The following is a 19181-nucleotide window of genomic DNA, read 5'->3' on the forward strand; positions in this document are numbered from 1 at the left end:
TTACCTAACTGCATAAAATTGTATATTTGACTGAAATGTTTGTACCAAAATATATGACTCAATTTATATTCTACTAGTGTTTAAACCTGTGTTAAATGATACGATGAGAACAACACAAGAACAAGATATTAAAACATCTCCAGCTCCATAAATTTTCTTCACCAGTTGTCAATCTAAAGGTTATGATAATTGATTTATGGGAAAACTTTCTTTGTGATTAATACTATGCACTTACTACACAGCTTTTAACCTAATATAGTGTGTAGTGCATAACAGTAGCTGTAAAATATGTTTTTTTAGGTATGGGATTGGCATATTTTAAGTTTTTGAATTTGAATAGAAAGTATAGTACAGTGTTTTGTATAGAAAGTAGCACCAAGTAAAACTGGTATTTTGGAAAAGCAATATCAAGTACAAGACTAAATTTATTGAATTTAGTTCCCAATATTTGATAACAGAAATATACACTGATATAATAATAAGTATTTCAGGCTATGTGTATGTTCAGGTCCAAGAAAAATCCACATTTTTGGGTTGTGGATTTCTACAAGCTGACTTGTAGACTGAAAGACTACCTTGGCTAGGTTAATTAAGGTACTAAGACGCCCGAGGCTAGTTTAACACTACAGCTAGCTGGATATTAAACTCAGGGTCTGCTGCCTCTCTTATCACAGCGCTAACAGAGCTTCTCCCATGGCGCTTCAGCGTCCACAGCAAATCCCAATGTGTTCATTTGTGATTCCTGGATGAGAGACAGCTTTGATAGGATCTGCGCCTGGGGAATTTATACGTCCGCGCACACAACTCAAAATTACAGCTGAGAAACGCACATTTCAGGGATGATGAAACTGAAGTGAATTCATATGAAACTGACATGCAACATTCCATTTCTGTGATTTACTTTGACATTAATATAATATGGAGGTATTCTGTGTTTTGTGAGCTCACAGTTTTAGTATTCTGATGAGCATAAAGGCAGATATCATCTGATACCTGTCACAACAAAGATTTCTGCATGGAAGCCATATAAACATACAAATCCACTGCAATCATTAAGAACAAAATCCTTAAAGAATGATCCCTCTTTTTGCCTACTAAAATCTTGCAGTAAGGAGTTGTCCAAAGACATTATTCCAGTGATGAGGAAGCTCACTGACAAGTCATGTGCTCTTAACTTTGAAGCACTTATGTGATCACTTCTAACCAGAAATGCTCAACTCTAATCCTGAAGTGAGCTTGAAGGCAATCTTGAAGGCAAGCTGGATCATCTAAAATGAGCTCAAATTCAAATTAGGAAATCAGAAGTCAGAAAAGAGTGACTTCCACTATCTACTTTAAAATTAAGCTATCAGAGCAATTTGCTGACCTAATTATTTACACCATTTGAAAAAAGTTAAGGCTGTGGTAATGTTAGGATAAAACAATAAGCTACAGGCGTTATGTGATTCACCTCTTGGCTAAATTCGACAGCATACTGTCATAGTGAAGCCTCTCTTGTTCACTCTAAGAATTCAGGAAAGACTCTCTTGTTCACGCTCTGTACATCCCTTATCTCTTTCTCCTTCTATCCACTTCTCAGTGTCTTCCCTTGTGCTTTCATTACCAGGCTATACTCTCCCTTTTTTACTGAGTTAAAAAAGAAAAACCAAAACAAAACAAAACAATCGTTCCTTTTGCTGTGCTCAGCTAGCTGCAAAACCTCCTGAGGAATCCCTTTCCTCTAGAACCCATAACCCCTGAGACAAAGCAGTGGCCATGCAGGCTTAGCTCTACACCCAGGATCCTTTCCTTATGCAGCTCCTCACCAGGGAATACACTCTACCAGATCCCCCATTCAACAATCTCACCTTTGACACAGCCTACAATAGCTGGGAGCTGTAGCCTCTAGTCACTAGAGACTCTGTGAACCAACACTCCTCGCCCTGCTGAACTACGGAGATGGTCACCGCTAGACGACACAAGTAATGACATCTCTGCTCAAACAGCCTTTCATTAACTCAAAGCCATTGAACAGGAATTTTACACTGACAAACTGTTCAAAATTGCTTATAGAATGACCTTTTTCAGTGTCTTGACGTTCTGCTCAATCTTATAAGTCTTAGGCTATTAATGCCTCCGAGGATTTTTTATGTTAAATCTGGCAGCTGGGTAAATGTTAATATTCAGCAGAGTCCTTGGTAATGGCAGAAGGCCACAGCACACACTCGTCGACTGGAATAATAATGAGCAATAATGATGAGCAATAATAATGAGCAATAAAACACTGCTTTGCATTTTCAGTGCTGTAGTTAGCTGGCTGTGGATGAACAGTCAAAGTGAATCAGCTGTGTGATTCTTCATGCAGTGATGCGTTTTAAGTAACTAGTCTGAGTAATAGGCTTTAATTATTGATCAGTGCACTGATTCATTCTGCACATTCTGTGATTTAAGCTAGACCTTGGGAAAATGTGGCAGTATGTCTTTTAAACTGAAGTTTTATGGGTTCTAATCTGCTATACTTCCTTCTCAATTTCTTAAAGACTCTTGATCCATAAGAGGAGAACAGAAATTTGAGGTATGGACATAGGTCGGAGCTGGAAGACTCCAGGGAAGAGCCTGGGGGAAGAAAAAAAAAAAAAAAGATCGGCAAAGTTTCTCATTACAAAGGAGGTCTGTCTACAGTTGTGTTTAATCCTCCTTTTCTTACATGATTAGCAGTTTGGTCACATAAGTAAAGCCAGTAGAGTTGTCAGGGGATGCCTAATGGTGGCAAGAGCAGCTTCTTTAGATGCCATAAGACCAAGCAACTTTTCTCCTTCCCTGACATGCATTCTTGATGTGGATTAGGCAGCAAGACAGACTGCTTGTGATAGGCATAAGCAGCATAGAAAAATACTGCATTATTTATTTCCACTTAATCCCATTTAAGCATGAGACTTTTTTTTTGAGTATTTTCCAGAAGCGAACGATAAAAGAAAAACGGTCACTTCCTCTAAGCTCTCACTGGAATTTCTGCATAGCTTAATAAGCACTGCTTCAGGTGTTTGGGGAGAACAAACTTTCCCATGCTAGGAAAAAATTAGTTAAAATTCAGAGGTAAATTGCTACATCAAGGTGGTCACATTGAACTGTGAACTGAACAAGAAGCATTGAAAATGGTCAGTGAACTTGGATTCAGAACTAAAGATGACACCTTGTCCTGACTGGCTGAAAGTGGTTTAACATCTTTTGTTTTGTCTCCCATTCACAGTCTGAGGTGTCACAGAGACCAGGATTTGTGTGATTAGAGTTTTTTTTTTAAAGCTGCTAGAAATTAGTGAGAAATAAACTGAATGATATGTATTATGTTTAGTTAAACAGCAGCAATTCAGGAATCTCAATGCAGTCTAATGTGAAGAGAAAAGCCAGGTTTGTCAGACATACGGTGTTGAAAGAAACATCAGTGGGATTGTAGTTCAGCGGAAAGGGATGATTCATTTTGCCAGTAATGATAAGAAAAGGCTGAAGAAAGCTTGAAGAAACGCCTCAACCATAGAAAGGTAGACTAGATCTCAGAACAGCAGAAAGGAGGACATGCTGTTACATAAATCTGCATTCACATTAGCAACCAATGAACCAGCAAGCATTCATGTGCAATACATATCTGTAAAGGAATTACAATTGCAAAGTTGTTATACACTGTATAGCCACAAAGTTGACCAATTTGATTATATTGGATGTATTTGTATGCATTACAATTTCTCTTCACTAGAACTAAGAGGCCCAAACATGTTCCAGCATGACAATGCTCCTGTGCACAAGCCAGCTCCTTGAAGACATGGCTTGCCAAGTTCGGAACAAAAGACCTTGAGTGCACAGAGCCTTGACCATATCTTACTGAACAGTTTAGTTTGGGATGAACTGGACTGCAGATCGCACGCCAGCCCCACCCACAGCCTAAAACCTATCGGTAAGCCTTTCCATACAAATGGAGGCAATGACAGTAAAGAGAGGATTGCATGAACAACTGGATGTTTAACAGCCCACAGAATGTTGGCCATATAGTGTATTGAGAATAAAACACAATTTGGTAAAACAAGTTGCTGTAATCCACAATGGTGGTGGTGTAGCAGAGCTCAATGCAAAACTAATGCCAACTTACTGATCATTACAAAGAACTCATACCAAAGATTCTTTCCATAAATGTTAAATGAATGTCTTCTTACTAAAGGGCAATGAGAATTCAACACCACTGTGGAGTGAGTGATTATAAAGTGACAAATCCAGATGACTGTTCAGACTAATTTCTGAGAACCAGTAATATTGTGCAGGTTGTCTGCTGCCTCCCCAATTCTCAGCTCACAGATTCAATTCAATTCTAAACAACCTTTTAAACAAAATATCATATACATGAAGTAGAGAGCAGGCTTTTCACTGCCTCTGCCGTGTGTCCTAAATATCAGCTGTCCGGCGCAGAGGGATAGCGATGATTAGGCACTGAGGGAGTAGTCAGGCTGACAAGGAATAATGAGAAGTAATGGCTCTCCATCATCTGCATTTAAAAGGGGGCCCATAGCTCTAACAAGAGATTAGACCTCTGTCAGCATGTTTTATTCATCACTCGGCATGGACAGTGAGAATACGTTCTGCTTTTCACCTCCGAAACATGTGTTCACATGAGCAATTTATATCATTAATCATATCCCATCATTTACTAGTGAGTAACAAGCCTCTGGAGCAAAGAAATAGAGGTGTTAACACAAAAGAGTCTACAAATAAACTCATCTATTCATAGACTGTCGTCAGCATACTGGTGTTATCTGTTGATTTAAAAAATAAATAAATAAATAAAAAAAAATACCACCAACTAAATCACGATACACATCACAATCTGAAAGAACAAAGACATGCCAACAAAAATCTTAACATACACCAGGAAAAGCAGACAGCAGTTTCAGTCCAGCCTGATGTCTGTTATTTTCAAAGATCAACAGAACGCACTTGTGAACATCTGTTCAAATGCATCAACCATAAAAAAAGAAAAAAACCCAATCACACCTGCTCAACACCACATCTGTACTTTACAAACCAATTCAGTTAAAAATAGAACTGCATCTAGTATTATACTTTTGGAATTTTATACCTCTCAGAGTGTATGCTAGTGTTCATGTTGTGCACATTTTTAAATTGTATTCTACATTCATATCACCCACATACTAAATCTAATTATTCTAGATTCACAGATTGTAATATGCAGTACATTGCAAAAAAACACTGCAAAAAGTCTGCTCTTTACGTTCTTTTACACATGTTGAGCCTGTATGCACTGTTCTGGTCATAATTTTAATTTTTAATTTGTTACATTATCCTCATATCAGTTGCTGTCTCATTATGTCTGTGACTTGCTTGGATAATGTCTTGTTATGTCTTGATTAATCCTGTTATTTAAGTACAAAGTGTTTGCTTTGCCTTTTTCTTATGCTTGTACTCTTGTTTTGTCTACATGTCATGTCTCTAGCCATCACATTATATCTGTTCCTTGTCTGTGTCACTTGTGTATCTTGTCATGTGAGCGAGATTGTTATGTCTCCACTGGTTCAGAGTGTACTGATCTGTCCCCAGTGAGTGCTGGCCACCTGCTCCAGTGTGAAACAGCTGTGGAGGCGATGCGGCCTCAATCTGTCTCTGATTAAACTTAGTGTCCTCTCGCTCTCCCGACCTCCTTTAACTCGCACAACCACTGCTTCGCATTAACACAGAGACTCTGGAGTGAGGATGTTCTCAACTGTCAGATGGCTCTTATTAAGTACGTTAACAAAATCTTAGTTTGGTATTCCTTAATGAGCGCTAAACAAATCAGTTTCCATGGAGAAGCTCACATTATTCTTAACAGTTAATTGAATTACCTAAAAATGTAGCATCCTAAATCTATTTCCCCACCCTCCTTTATCTTGCACGAGATTATCTCCTTATCTGTACATGAAACTGAATTAGATTTACATTTGCTTCCAACCAAAATGACCTTCCCTATTCTTCCATTAGACAATTTGTTCTAATCACATCAAAACCAATGTTGGACAGAGAAAACATCATGAAGTCAAGATCTTTACTGAACTTTACTAGCTAGTTTGGAAGCGATAAGGAAAACAAAATACAGGCGCCATGGAGATTACTGGCTGCTTCTGTGTGATATTAGGAGTCTCCATACTTTCAGACACAGTTTTAGCCATGCAGCCAGATTAAGGGCAAACACCAATGAAGGAACTCACATCTCCACATGGTGCATACCTTTCCAGCTTTGAAGCTGTCAGCAGGGGGTAGTGGTACACTTAGCGAGGTCAACTTTTTGCAAGGACGGCAAGACAAAAACTCACTGTGCCTAGTCTGGGCTTTAATTATCTTAACTGAGGGAGAAATGGCTTTTCTTTCCCCTTGTATGCTTTTAGGGACTCCAGTGCTAATGCGCTTTTCCTGTGTTCCCCAATAGGCTCCTTTTTTTCTGAAATGAATGAATGGGAAGAATGAAGTGCTATTTTCAAACACTAGACTAAGCATTGTTTAAACTTTGCCTAAGCATATTACAAAGGCACTGAGGAGGTTAAGCGGTTCTTTAATGCTGAACGTTTGTGCTAAACGAGGTTGACTGATGGATGGAAATATCTTCTAGCTGAGTGATTCCATGGCATTGTGACAACTCACATACTGTAGGTTTCAGGTATAATGTAAGTGTTATAGGAGACATGTCCTGTGTGGACCTTGAAGAGGAACTGACATCTGGAAGTATGTTTCTTCTCCTGTCTGTGGTTGACTATGGAACTGATGAGACAGAGACATCATTCTTGACCATGGCACATAGAGAAAGAATGTGATCGAGGGAAAAGCTGGAAGGTAGGTGAGGTGCCAGACAAACTAATGAATAGGATCTGTGTAGTATCTGAGGATCACACAAGCCTGGAGCCTGAACCTCCATGTAACCCATCCATTCTCCCACAAACACACCTTATACGCCAGACACATCCTGGCTTGTTCCATCTCTGCTGCCATTGAAATGGTAGGTGAAAAGGATGGTCAAGTCATGTATTCTGGCACAGGCCTATGAGTATAAAAATATGAAATATGGAATATATTGTGGGAAATATGGCTGACAAGAGGGGATGAGATTTTTACATTTCAATCAAACCTTGGGCTGTGTTTATTAAATCACGTGTGCTGGGTTCCCATCAACAGAAAACGGTCACCCTACTGAGATATCATGAGTTTGAATCCTGACACTGTCACTGCCATCCATGTGCTATCTGGGGGAAGGATGCTGTTATTCTTCCCTGTCAATCTTGAGCAACACTATCCAGTCATAGTTGTCTAAGAGCTCATGTATGTTGAGAATGCCAGTATGTACTTTTCTCATGCAGAGGATTATTTGTGTGTCATAGAGGAGGCACATGATGGCATTTCAGCTATCTGTTGATTCAAAGGAAAGTGAATAGAATTGGCCTAGAATTTCAGTTTAGAAAATAAACAAAAATCCACCAGTGCCACCCTACTAATATTTCCTCTCAGTGCCAGACAGCTCACTACATAGCTAAGAAAGAAAATTTACAACATGATCTGATTAAGGAGTTTCATATCACATGCACAAGAACCATAAATCACCCCTAAAGTGCCTTTCAGGAGCAGACTGAAAGAGAGGGGGAAAAAAAACAGCAGCAAAAAAACGAGTAGACTGCCAGAACCATCTCTTGTCCTGATGCTACGATGGGTAACATTTATTTGTGAAATTTAATCATGGTGCTTGTCACTTGCTTTGGCAATGTCACACTGAGATAATGCTTATCCCTTACATGTCTTTAGAGCTAAAATGTCTCTCTCCTGACTTATCATTTGACAAAAAAGCTGGAGGGAAAAATTCAAGGCAAACTGGATGCCTTATCTGAGTAGCGATAAACAGAGTTTGATGGTAAACATAGGTGACTGCCTTTGTGTCCTGAAGCTCAGTCCACACAGTTGGTAGACCTGCTAAGAGTAATTGGCAAGGCGAAGGGGCCATAAGCCTAACAGCATGGTTCGCTTAGCCGACAGTCTGCCATTCAAACCTAATTGACAGTTTGCATGATAGGAGTCTCTACAGAGAGTGGGAAGAATAGGACAAAGGATTGTGATCTATTCTGGTGGCCCTATATTTTCCCTTTTTTTCTGCAAAGAAAAAAAGCTGGATTGAAAACATACTTTACTGTTAGAGCACATGAAGACTTCCCTCAATATACGACAAGGCTTTTAGCCCCACTCTTACATGGGGTTGATCAAAGCAGAGCTCATCTGCAGACACACGAGAGAAAGAATGCTGTCAGCAGAAGAACACCTACAGAAGCGAGTACAAATGAGAAATACACACAGTGGGTGCATATTAGCTTTTCTTTTGTCCACACACAAACACGCACACAAACATATGCAATGCTCTTTCTGGAGTTCTGTGATATTTGAAACAGACATGCTGTCAGATTCAGTGACTCTGGGAAACTTTTTTCCCCCCTCAAATACACACAACAGAAGAGACTTTTTTTGTTACTTAAAGGTTATGATTACATTTAGACATAGCATAATTAACTGCATTAATAATTATGTTAATGTTAGTTGGTACGGAGTGTGTGCGTTTGTGTGCGTCTCCACACAGCCCCCTGCTGGCTCAATCACAGCTCCATCGACCACTTACAACAGTAGATCTCAGCATCCAAAGACAACAAAACTAAAAACCATGAGACAATATTGCACAGCACACAGTACTAATACTTTCAGTCTTCTTGTTTGTGTAAATGTGTTGCCTGAAAACAACTTCAAAACCACACGGACAAACCTCGTCTTCTTTAATTACGTTTGATGTGTGTTGTACTTTCAGTTAAATCTACTTATGTTAAGAACAAAGGCAAAAATCCATATGAATGAGAACTAGAGCAATCTGACATATTATACTGAAATTGAATAGGAGCACTCTCAGGCTGACCAACAGTGAAAGGAAAGAAGACTGGATGAAAACCAAATTAAACAGGAAAATAATTTCAAGTTCCAAAGTGTTTTGATATGAACTATAAACACAGGCAGAACAGACATCACACTGTAAAAACTCAGCAACCTGTACACATTACAACACCAACAGACTCTGAAACAGTGGTTTCACAAACTTCTCTTCTTAACGCTCCAAAAAACACAACAAGGGAATAGCAGAATCTTAAAATCACATGCAATATTAAGTGCACCATGTCACCAGAGGACATCACCAGACCATGAAATGAGAGATGAGAAATGACTTTACATGATATGATCAATGAAAGTGAATGAAAGTGAATGAAAGTCAGTTACCCGGCACACTTCATACAGTAGTTTGTATCGCTCTGCTGGCTTCTGTAAAGTACAGAGGCTGCATCCCATGATGAAGCGTTCACACCATCCAGCCTTCCTATCTTCTGGAAGAGAGCACTAACTCTGTATGCTCTCCTCCCTCCCTCCTGGAAGCGTCTCTCTCACGATCTCCCTCACTACTGAAGATTTACACACACTCCACAATGTAGTGTTCTCTGTGTGTGAACACATCCAAGTGTGCAAGAGCAGTCATTTCCTGCCCCCCCTCTCTTTCTCTCTCTCTCTTTCTCTCCCTGCCTTTTATGCTTTTACACCACTAACACACTTCTGCTTAAACACACCCACTCATGCATATTAAGCACCAAGCTCATTGAATATTCATAAGAGGGATGAGCCATAATGACTTGGAATGAAACCGGGAGTCTGAATGCTATTCTAAAAAATAAGAAATCTCTCCTTTCAACACAACCATCAGATTATCCTCTGCAAGAAAGGGTCCGTCATGAGATTGGATAATTAAAGAAAGAGATCAGTTTTTTATATCACAAACACACACACAAAAATAAAACTATTTACGAGGTAAAACTGGTGGTTGATGCTATGACTAAATTCCGGAAAAATCTCTATTTAAATGTAATATTTATGCAAATATTATACTTTGACGGCTCTACTTTAAGAAATATACGTCACCAGAGCCACATGGAAATGGTTTGTTATTTAGGCTCCTTTCTAACACTACATTGGTTGAGAAACACAAGAAAGAAGTACTACATATTGTAAGAAATTTTAATACACGTACATGTGAAAGAATTTCCCAAGCCACCAGTCATTTCAGATCAACACATTTTCAGATATTCTTAGAAGCAAGGCATCAGACATCGGAAAGGCTAAATGTCAGTGAAACAAATGAGGCAGAAGTGGACAACATGCAGGAAGCCATTGAGTTAACCATGTTTTCAGTGACCTTTAATACATTTTCAAGCAATACAGAAACAAAGACGATCCAGCAGCCGACTGGTCCGCCGCTTGCTCCCACTAATGGCTTGGCCCGTAACCAAACAGACAAACAAACTGAACTACTCTCTGCCTCATCAACAAGGCATGTACAAGGCAACAGTGCCAAACAGGGCTGATTGATGTGAAACAACATTGCCATTTGAGTAGCGTTCGCTCATTCAGTGCCTGCTCTTTCTGTCGCCGCGTTTAACAAAAGGGCGGTACAGACCTGGCGCTCTTCTGACACATCACTCTGGTGCCACTCAGCCAAGCATACGCAAACAGCAATTAGAGAGCAGTGGCATCAAGCTGGACAGCTTTACTTGTACACACACACATGCACACACAACTGGACTATACTGTAGGTTCTTTTCTGTAATGTCACAAAATGACCCTCAGCACCGCCCCCTTTGGAACTGCTAATTACCTCCACGTGGGTCCATGTGTAACATCATTTCAAACCTCAATACATTATACAGATTATTCTTTATATTATCCATACCACCTGTCACCTGTTTATTAAATGCAGATTATCTTATTATTTGAACAGGTGCATTACCTCCACCATGAAAACCAAATATTGCCAAATATCCTTTTTTGAGAAGCCACAATTAATACTAATGGCTGGTTATTTGGATAATTTATCTGTTCAAATTGTAGAAAATGATGGCTTTTACTAGCTTGTATTTACTCATCATGTGAAGATAAATTCCGATCAGTCTCTGCATTACGCAGCATTTGCTCCAAGTCCACCAAGAGAGCGAGTACTGCCATTGCACCCCACTATTTTCTTTAAATAATGACTGATAATATTTAAACCAGAGAAATAACAGCATCACTGTATTGATTTTTTTTAATTACTAGCCTATTTAAATGTAATATTCAGTATCATTAGTCTGTATTATATTCATTCATTAAATCAATGAAATCAGATGCATGACTAAGTGTATTGTCAGTAAAAATATAAGCATAATATTTTACTATCATCTAATGAGCAAAAAGAAAGGGTCGGATTTTGTAAAAGTTTGATGACAATGTGTTTATTTAAAACATTAAATATGAAATGCTTTCATATTGTAGCTTCCTAAATCTCAGTGGGCTCTTAATTTCAAACAGTTCAACTACAAGGTGCATGGAGACAGAATTAACCTTGGATGGGATGCAATTCGATCGCAGGGCACCATAAGCTCACACGTTCTCATACACACATGGGCAATGTAGTACAAATCCACAGAACACAGGGAGAACATGGAAAACACCACACTGACGATGAGTAAACCAATCACATGTTCGAAGTGAGGCAACACCACTGTGAATTTAAGTTTAATCTTTAATAAAATATATAAATATATAATGAATGAGGTTATAAAGTTGATTGAGTGCCATGAAAGCAAGAATAGAAAACTCATATAGAATTCAATTCAAAGTTCAACCACCTTTTCTTTCTGTCCCTGTACTAGCTACACAGATGAATAAAATATGGAAATATGTACTGTATTTTGTAAAATGGCTGGATATCAAGCTAGAATAAAACCACTTACACTGAACATCAGCCACGTGTATGGACAATAAATGGTGGAACAGTTCCCGGTTATGCCTTAAATGCTTAAAGAAATGTGCAAAATATATCCCCACAACAAGAACCGGTGAGAAAAGATATATATTTAATGCCACTGTTGCAAGCGAGACAGATAAATCTCCTACCACAAAGGCCACGGTGTCCAACTTAACATTCCATACATGCCATTTTATTTTCACACGTTGCACAGAGTGTGCTAAAGATATCAGTGGGGTGTAAATTCTTTCCCTCTGCTGGATGTATGAGGTTATCAATTGATGAAATATTATTTCAGACAGGGAGGCTAATATGCCCTCTGCCCTGGATGGCCTAACACCTCCACCTCAGTACACAGGAAGCTGGCTTGCTGGCCGATGTACTGTTCTCATACCTGTCTCTTTTACATGATGATAGAATGATGGCAGATGAGACGCTCTGTGTGGGTTTCAATGCCAGAGGTGGAATTTCCTGTGGCTGAGGCCAGATGTTTCCATATGATCTGTCCCAGGTTTAGGGTCCATGGTCTCCAGTGTTTCCTCTATGTGGTAAAGGCATGAGCTCACCAATCTCAAACAATCTTAGAGATCCTGCTGTTCTGAGACACTTTCCTTTATCCTCGATCTGTCAATACTGAGTGTTCTTTTCACCACTGAGATTATATGTTACCACAGCTTATGATCAATGAATAGAGCTACAACTGTATTGAAGCACAGTAAAAGGGGGAAAAATTGGGAATTTTCCAGTCCTGGTGCTAACCTCCTTAATTAAATGTTAAGTTACATGGTATTTTTTTACTGAGCAAAACATTTTGTGCAAGTGTGAAACAAATGAGCCAGATGATTCAAATGAGCATTGCTGTTACATTCTCACAACGTTCATTCAAAAAGCAAAGCCATTTTGCCAGAAATGGAGCCAATATCATTATCAAGATTCTGCTGTGTCGTTGAGAAGTAAGGTCATCTTCTTATGGCCTGAACCCTTGCTGAACCTTTTCTCATCTTATATCAGCTTTGCATCTTTCTATACGATCATACCAACACCACAGCTGATAAAGCTTTACACCAAAGGAGCGCAACCACTCCAGCCCTTAATAAGTAGATGACTTATTGCAGGATAACCAGCCTGAATAACTAACAGTAGGACCTCTGGACATGCTGAAACAGAAAAAAAGTTTTCCCAATGGAAATAAATGTAGGATCAGGCTGCAACAAAGGAAAACATGGGAAGGCATTCTAGTGGATGGTGGTGGGAGGGTTTATCTATGGGAAGACAGCCGCTGCTTTATCCTTACTTTAATTAAAGCAGCACAGGCAGTGACCCCTCCTGTCTGGACATTTGTTCCGATACGCCATCCATATTCATGGCCCTGGCTTGCTTAAACCGCACACTGTTGCGCCACAGGAACAGCCTTAACAGTTGGCTATGCTGTTATTTTAACTGCTGCTACAGAGGGCATGCTCCTGAAAATACACACTGTCTCAGTCTTGCCTTATGTGCACTGAGATAACACGGATAGTGTAACGCCACTCAAATGCATCATTTCTACATGACGGATCAGTCTTGCCTATCCTGATAATGTTATAATATGATTGGTTTCTTAAATCACAGTTAAAATGCCTATTAAAGGTTTTAGAAATTCTAATCTTTGTCAGTATAACCTTGGCTACCTCTATAAACTGGATGCGCACGAGGATAAAAGTGCTCTATAACGTAGCTCCAGCTGTGCAGGGGAATTTATCTTCCTCCATTTAATACACTCTGTGGAGATCAGAGTTCAGACTCCAGTTAATAGAGCCATGGCCTCAACATTTCAGCCAAACACTAGAGGAAATGCCATGCTATCCATCTCTCTGAGCTACACCAAGATCCAGAGACAAAAGAGAAGAGACAAACGGATAATTAACAGACAGTGGTCCAGGTAATAACACGGTCAGAGTGGAATCAGACAAAGCCAGCATTTGTTGGGGTGGGGTGGGGTGGGGAGTGGGTTACCATAATGTATTGGCTAGAGAAGACACTGACACACCCGACACATCTGCTCTTTCTGCATTATAATGTCACATGGATGGTGGTGTGATCCAGGATGGTGAGTCTCCCTGCACAAAGTGCTGTTATTATCCTCTTTTTTCAATGCATCAACCATCAACAAGCAAGCCTGTGGATGAAAAGCAGCGCTTCCAAAAAAACTTCAAGGAGTTTAATGTCAAACACTATTTATCTCCCAACCAGTTGCAATTTGCAGGGAAGGCAGGAAAAACAACAAAACATTTAGAACAAAGTTTTGTCACAGAATATGATCAGAATTCTGCAAGTACTTCAAATGTAACAACTTTTTTGGTTTTTTGGTTACAAAACAACCATTTTGGTTACAAAATAAGACTTTTTGGTCACAAACATCACAGCACAGGGAAATTCTTTCTCAAATGTCCAGCTTAGGACATTTGGGTCAGAGTACAGTGTCATACATGATACAGAATCCCCAAAGCACAGTGTTAAGGGCCTTGCTGAAGGACCCATAGTATCAGCTTAGCAGTGCTGGGGCTTGAACCACCAAACTTTTGATCTTCTAACCCAGAAACTTTAACATTTAACCCACCATTTTCCATAATGTGCAGTTATGGTTCATGTGCCTTTTTTATTTCAGCACAAAGCATTTTGGTCAGTAGCATTTTCCCTTCAAAATGATGGCTAGACATGATGGATCAGTACTGTAGAACAAATCCAATACTGGCAACAGGGTATACGTTTTATGAATTTTTAACTTGGTAACATAAGCTAAAATTGTAACCAAACCTCAGTTACAGCAACAGTTCTGTTGGTGGAAAGTTCTGGAAAATATAGAATAAACAGCTACTATATACATTCGTATTCATTCATTCATTTTCTACCGCTTATCTCAGGTCACGGGGAGCCTGTGCTCTCAGGCGTCATTGGGCATCAAGGCAGGATACACCCTGGACGGAGTGCCAACCCATCCAGGGCACACCCACACACACACACTCATTCACTCACGCAATCACACACTACGGACAATTTTCCAGAGACGCCAATCAACCTACCATGCATGTCTTTGGACCGGGGGAGGAAACCGGGGGACCCGGAGGAAACCCCCGAGGCACGGGGAGAAAATGCAAACTCCACACACAGAAGGCGGAGGCGGGAATCGAACCCCCAACCCTGGAGGTGTGAGGCGAACGTGCTAATTACTAAACCACCATGCCCCCCTATACATTTGAATAATAAACATAAACATTAGATCATCAATTACATCTGCACTATGGGGGTTCACATATTATATCACCCTGATCAGCAAAGGCAAGGTGCGCAAATAAATGGAAATAACCAGTTTGTGATCATGAACGCTGCAATAACCAGGACTGAACAGTTTACTATGAGGGATATCATCAAGAGCAGGAGTGTCCAAGTTTATCTGTAAGGGACAGATGTGGGTGCAGGTTTTCATTCCAACGGAGTAGAAGCCACACCTGAGTCTACCGAAAGTCAAGATCAACTGATTAAGCTCTCAGGTGGAATCAGTTGTGGCTATTGCTTGATTGGAATGAAAACCTGCACCCACATCGGCCCGACCCTTTGCCGATAAGATCAGACACAGCTGTTCATGAGAGGTAGCCTAAGTAGGTCTGAGCTACATTCAAAAATATTTCCCACCATATTCACCACTAATCTCTTACAGAGCAAGAAATACTTTGGGTTTTTCAATGTGCAAAAAAAAAAAATCATTCAAAATGAAGAAGTGCCAATGAAAAGCTGTCAGGCACAGGGTTCTTAGTGAGGAGGATAAGAATGGATTTAAACGCAAATAAATTGGCTAAGGTGATGAGAGAGGAGGGACTTGGCCCAGGCAAGTGTATTCTCTGTCTGACTGGCACTGCTAATATGTCTTCGGTCTTGGCATGCTTCCAACCAACACCAAATCACACCTACTGGTTAAAGCAGCACGAACGCTTATAAGGGCAGTAAAACCAGGTACTAACCTTTGCCACTATAAGCCCTCCTTTCACCCTGCTCTAGACGGCTATAGTGAAGCCTAATAAAATTCTATTTACTGTTCATTATCCAAATGCCATGACAGTCCTCTAGCCAGCTAACTTATGTGGCTTGTCAACGCTAGCTATTAGGCTGGATATTAAACGTGTTCATATTTCATCTGTCAGCCTTAATGAGATAGAAATGGGGTCTCATATTGTGGGGAGAAGAGTGCTGGACACCTTTTCTTTCTGTCAGACCTGGAAAGAGGCCAGGTTTTCTTTGTCTGCAGCATGATTTTACAAGCAAAAAAGCTATAGTTAAGGAAGTAATTGGTATGCTGGTCAAGATGAACAAAAAAAGAATAACATGTAGTCTATAAAGTGCATGTAATTCTTTGTGTTTTGAATTTGTGTTTATATCATACAACGGAATTTATACAGTATAACTGAGAAAAATAAGCTGTTCAGATTAGAATTTTTTTTTTAGCTCGGAATAAATACATCATTTACTGTGCACCTTTTATTGCTGAGGTTTAGTTTTAATTTTTAACCTTACCAGAAATGCTGGTAAGCTGCTGTGGACTAATCTAAATCATGCAGCGATATTCATTATACGACACTGCACATGGGCAAAACACTACATTGAAATGATATTGCTACAGTCCACAATTATGAAATGCCTTGCAGTGCACAAGACGACAAATATTTTAAATTCAAAGTCAATTATTATAATCAGTATCAAACATTGTGCAATAACAATAAACAACAGATTGTGCGACCATTTGGGAATTCTGACATGTTTCACCGATGATTATCTACAGTACAAAGATCATCCAGTATCAATACAAAACGAGTTAGCACATTAAATCAATTTGATTATCCGTTCAACCAGCATGACAAAGTCAAATGTTTCACATCTCCATTTCCCCATTTGACACCTGGTCTGCTTAGACAAAAAGAGTGACTTAAGTTCCAGTCCTGAATCTTTTTAGCAGAAGAAATTAAAAATAAATTTGTACTGGCGCTTTAGTTTCCTGCATTATAATCGAGGGGCTAATGAATAGCAACGACAAGCATGAAATCTGCTAGCACACTTTATGCTAAAGAGAGAGTCATCATGAATTTGTAGAAAGTGGAGAATAAAATACTATATTGGATTAAAATGGATTTTCGCCTGTTTAATTGATAAATGTATGATTTTCATTTTAGTCATACTCCAGACAAGAAAATGAATATAACTATTCAAATGGCAAAACAAAACTAGTAAATTTCCTCCGAAGGCCATTTAAAAAGGCTTCCCGAATGGCAACTAAAGCTTGTCAATACTGTATCATTTGGGAGCCTCAAAGAAGCACTCAGAGCTCTTTTAAAGAGCGAAAACAGACACAAGGTGCACTTAGCCAGTGTCACCATTACTCTTACAGCCTGGGTTATTAGGCAGACCATTATTCCTTGGTAGCTGTTTCCCCTCAACACAGCTATCGAAAGCCTTCTGTTTGTTTGTAGATAATTCCATCTTCCTACCCTCCTCTTACACCCTGTTACAAGATGGAGAATTGGAAGAAAATGGCCATCAGGGCTTTTCTTTCTCTTTTCTATATAAAGACCACAGACCCTGTAATTTTGCACCAATTCAAACTTCATTTGCACTGGAACAGCCCTGCTATCGTTTTTTTTTTGGAAGGAGTACAATGGCTCAGCTCAATTAGAAGAGACATCATGAATCCATTAAGCTTGGCCAGGAAATACTGCCCCCATTCTTTTTTCTGGCCAGACAAGGAGACAAGGTAAGCAACGGGATAAGAGCAGGGTGTGCTTTTTAGTCATCATATACGCTTGTATAAAAACCTTGATCGTATAAGTCTACGCTTATATCAGTGTGTTAGTATGATCAAAACCAGACTATCAGATAAAATTTTTTTATTTATTTTTTTTTTTTTTAAAAAAAAAGCTGACATGTACTAACACACACCAAAACCCTCATAGCTGTGTTTATAAATGCTTCCCGATAGTAAAAGGTCAACCCTTTTGGCACGCTGGAGTTCAATCTTTGAAGTACGTTTGGAGAGCACAAATCGATTGGTCTCAACTAAAACGATCATGAAACTTCAGTTTCTTTTGTGCTGCCCACAATTAATAGAGACCACATCTGTGGGTCTACTAGTACTCAGGAATTGGGCTCCATCTGTGGAATTGATGCAGGTACCATAATATTGGAATGAGAAATCAAACTCTTCGACTGGTTCCCTCCCCCTGTTGTCCATAAAACAGGACATGGCCTTCACTGCTATTTCAATGTTGCTGCTTTTAAATGTAATGAGCTCTTGTCTGCCATGTCTTTGAGTGTGTGTATTTGAAGTAAATGCACTGTTTATGGGAACAGTGTGGGGGACAGGACAGGATGTCTTGAATTGACTGTACATAAGCACATTGCTGCCAAGCAAGAAGTTTTTTATAGAAAAAAAATTTTTTTTAAGAGATGTTTATATGCATCTCTTTATTCATGAAAAACGTATTATTAAAAATCATGTGCTTTCTTTTAATAATCGGCGTGTCAATATGGATGGATCGAAAGGTTATGGATTGCTCATCAACTGCGATTATTTTAACTTCTCATTTTACTCCTTCTGTCTCTCTGATATATTAATCATTCCTTTTCTCTTCAGCTTTGGCTTATCTAATGGAGTGCACTGAAGCGCATCCTTCCTTTTTCAAGCCCTCTTCTTGTGATGTGTTTTCAATTACCATTGCCTGGACCCACAAAGGCAACCTGTGTGTTAATTCAATAAAGACACAAAAGGGCCAGAGGATGGGGCAAGCCCTTCCATTGTCATGGTAACGGTTGACTGACAGTGCTTGTTCTGCTCTTCTCTCTTGGCTCCCTGAGTGGCAAATGCTTACTTTGTACCCGTCACTCAAAAGTTGACACTAAGACCTTGCCTAGCCTCGTGTGTGTATTTGTGCATTTGGAAAGGGCTGTTGACCATGGCCCCTTCTCTGCAGGATACCCCTTAAAACTGATCCTTAGAAAAGACATTTGCCAGATGGTGTTTCCTTTACTTCATTAACAAAATCTTCGCACACTGCAACTAAAACATCAGCATCTTCAAACACACATAACTCTAAAAAAGATTCTGAACAAATGACAATAACTAGTAATTAATTGGCACTAGGTTCATACTATTTTAGTAACTGAGATTCACATATCCTCGCAGCACATACTCCATGCGATACCTGCTTATTCAAGACTTTCCCCAATCCTATCCTTAATGTATTACAAGACTTTATAATCTATTAAAGATCCGTTTCTTTCAGCACACACAGCTTGA

The 19181-nt window shown here is 39.5% G+C and overlaps 1 protein-coding gene across 2 annotated transcripts in view; it reads right to left on the reverse strand.

Annotated features, from left to right (window-relative positions):
• Positions 1-19181, reverse strand: part of pdzrn3b (PDZ domain containing RING finger 3b) — a 90713-nt gene that overhangs the window by 10793 nt on the left and 60739 nt on the right. Inside the window, exon 1 of one of the 2 annotated variants that reach the window (XM_060868376.1) lies at positions 9310-9545. The exons of the other annotated variant lie outside the window; for it this stretch is intronic. Within the exon in view, the coding sequence (XP_060724359.1) occupies positions 9310-9378 (69 nt within the window). The 5' untranslated portion in view covers positions 9379-9545. Of the gene's footprint in view, positions 1-9309; positions 9546-19181 lie in introns of those variants that run through there. 2 annotated transcript variants of the gene reach the window in all.

Source organism: Tachysurus vachellii, chromosome 4, assembly GCF_030014155.1.
Source record: "Tachysurus vachellii isolate PV-2020 chromosome 4, HZAU_Pvac_v1, whole genome shotgun sequence".
Lineage (NCBI taxonomy): Eukaryota > Metazoa > Chordata > Actinopteri > Siluriformes > Bagridae > Tachysurus > Tachysurus vachellii.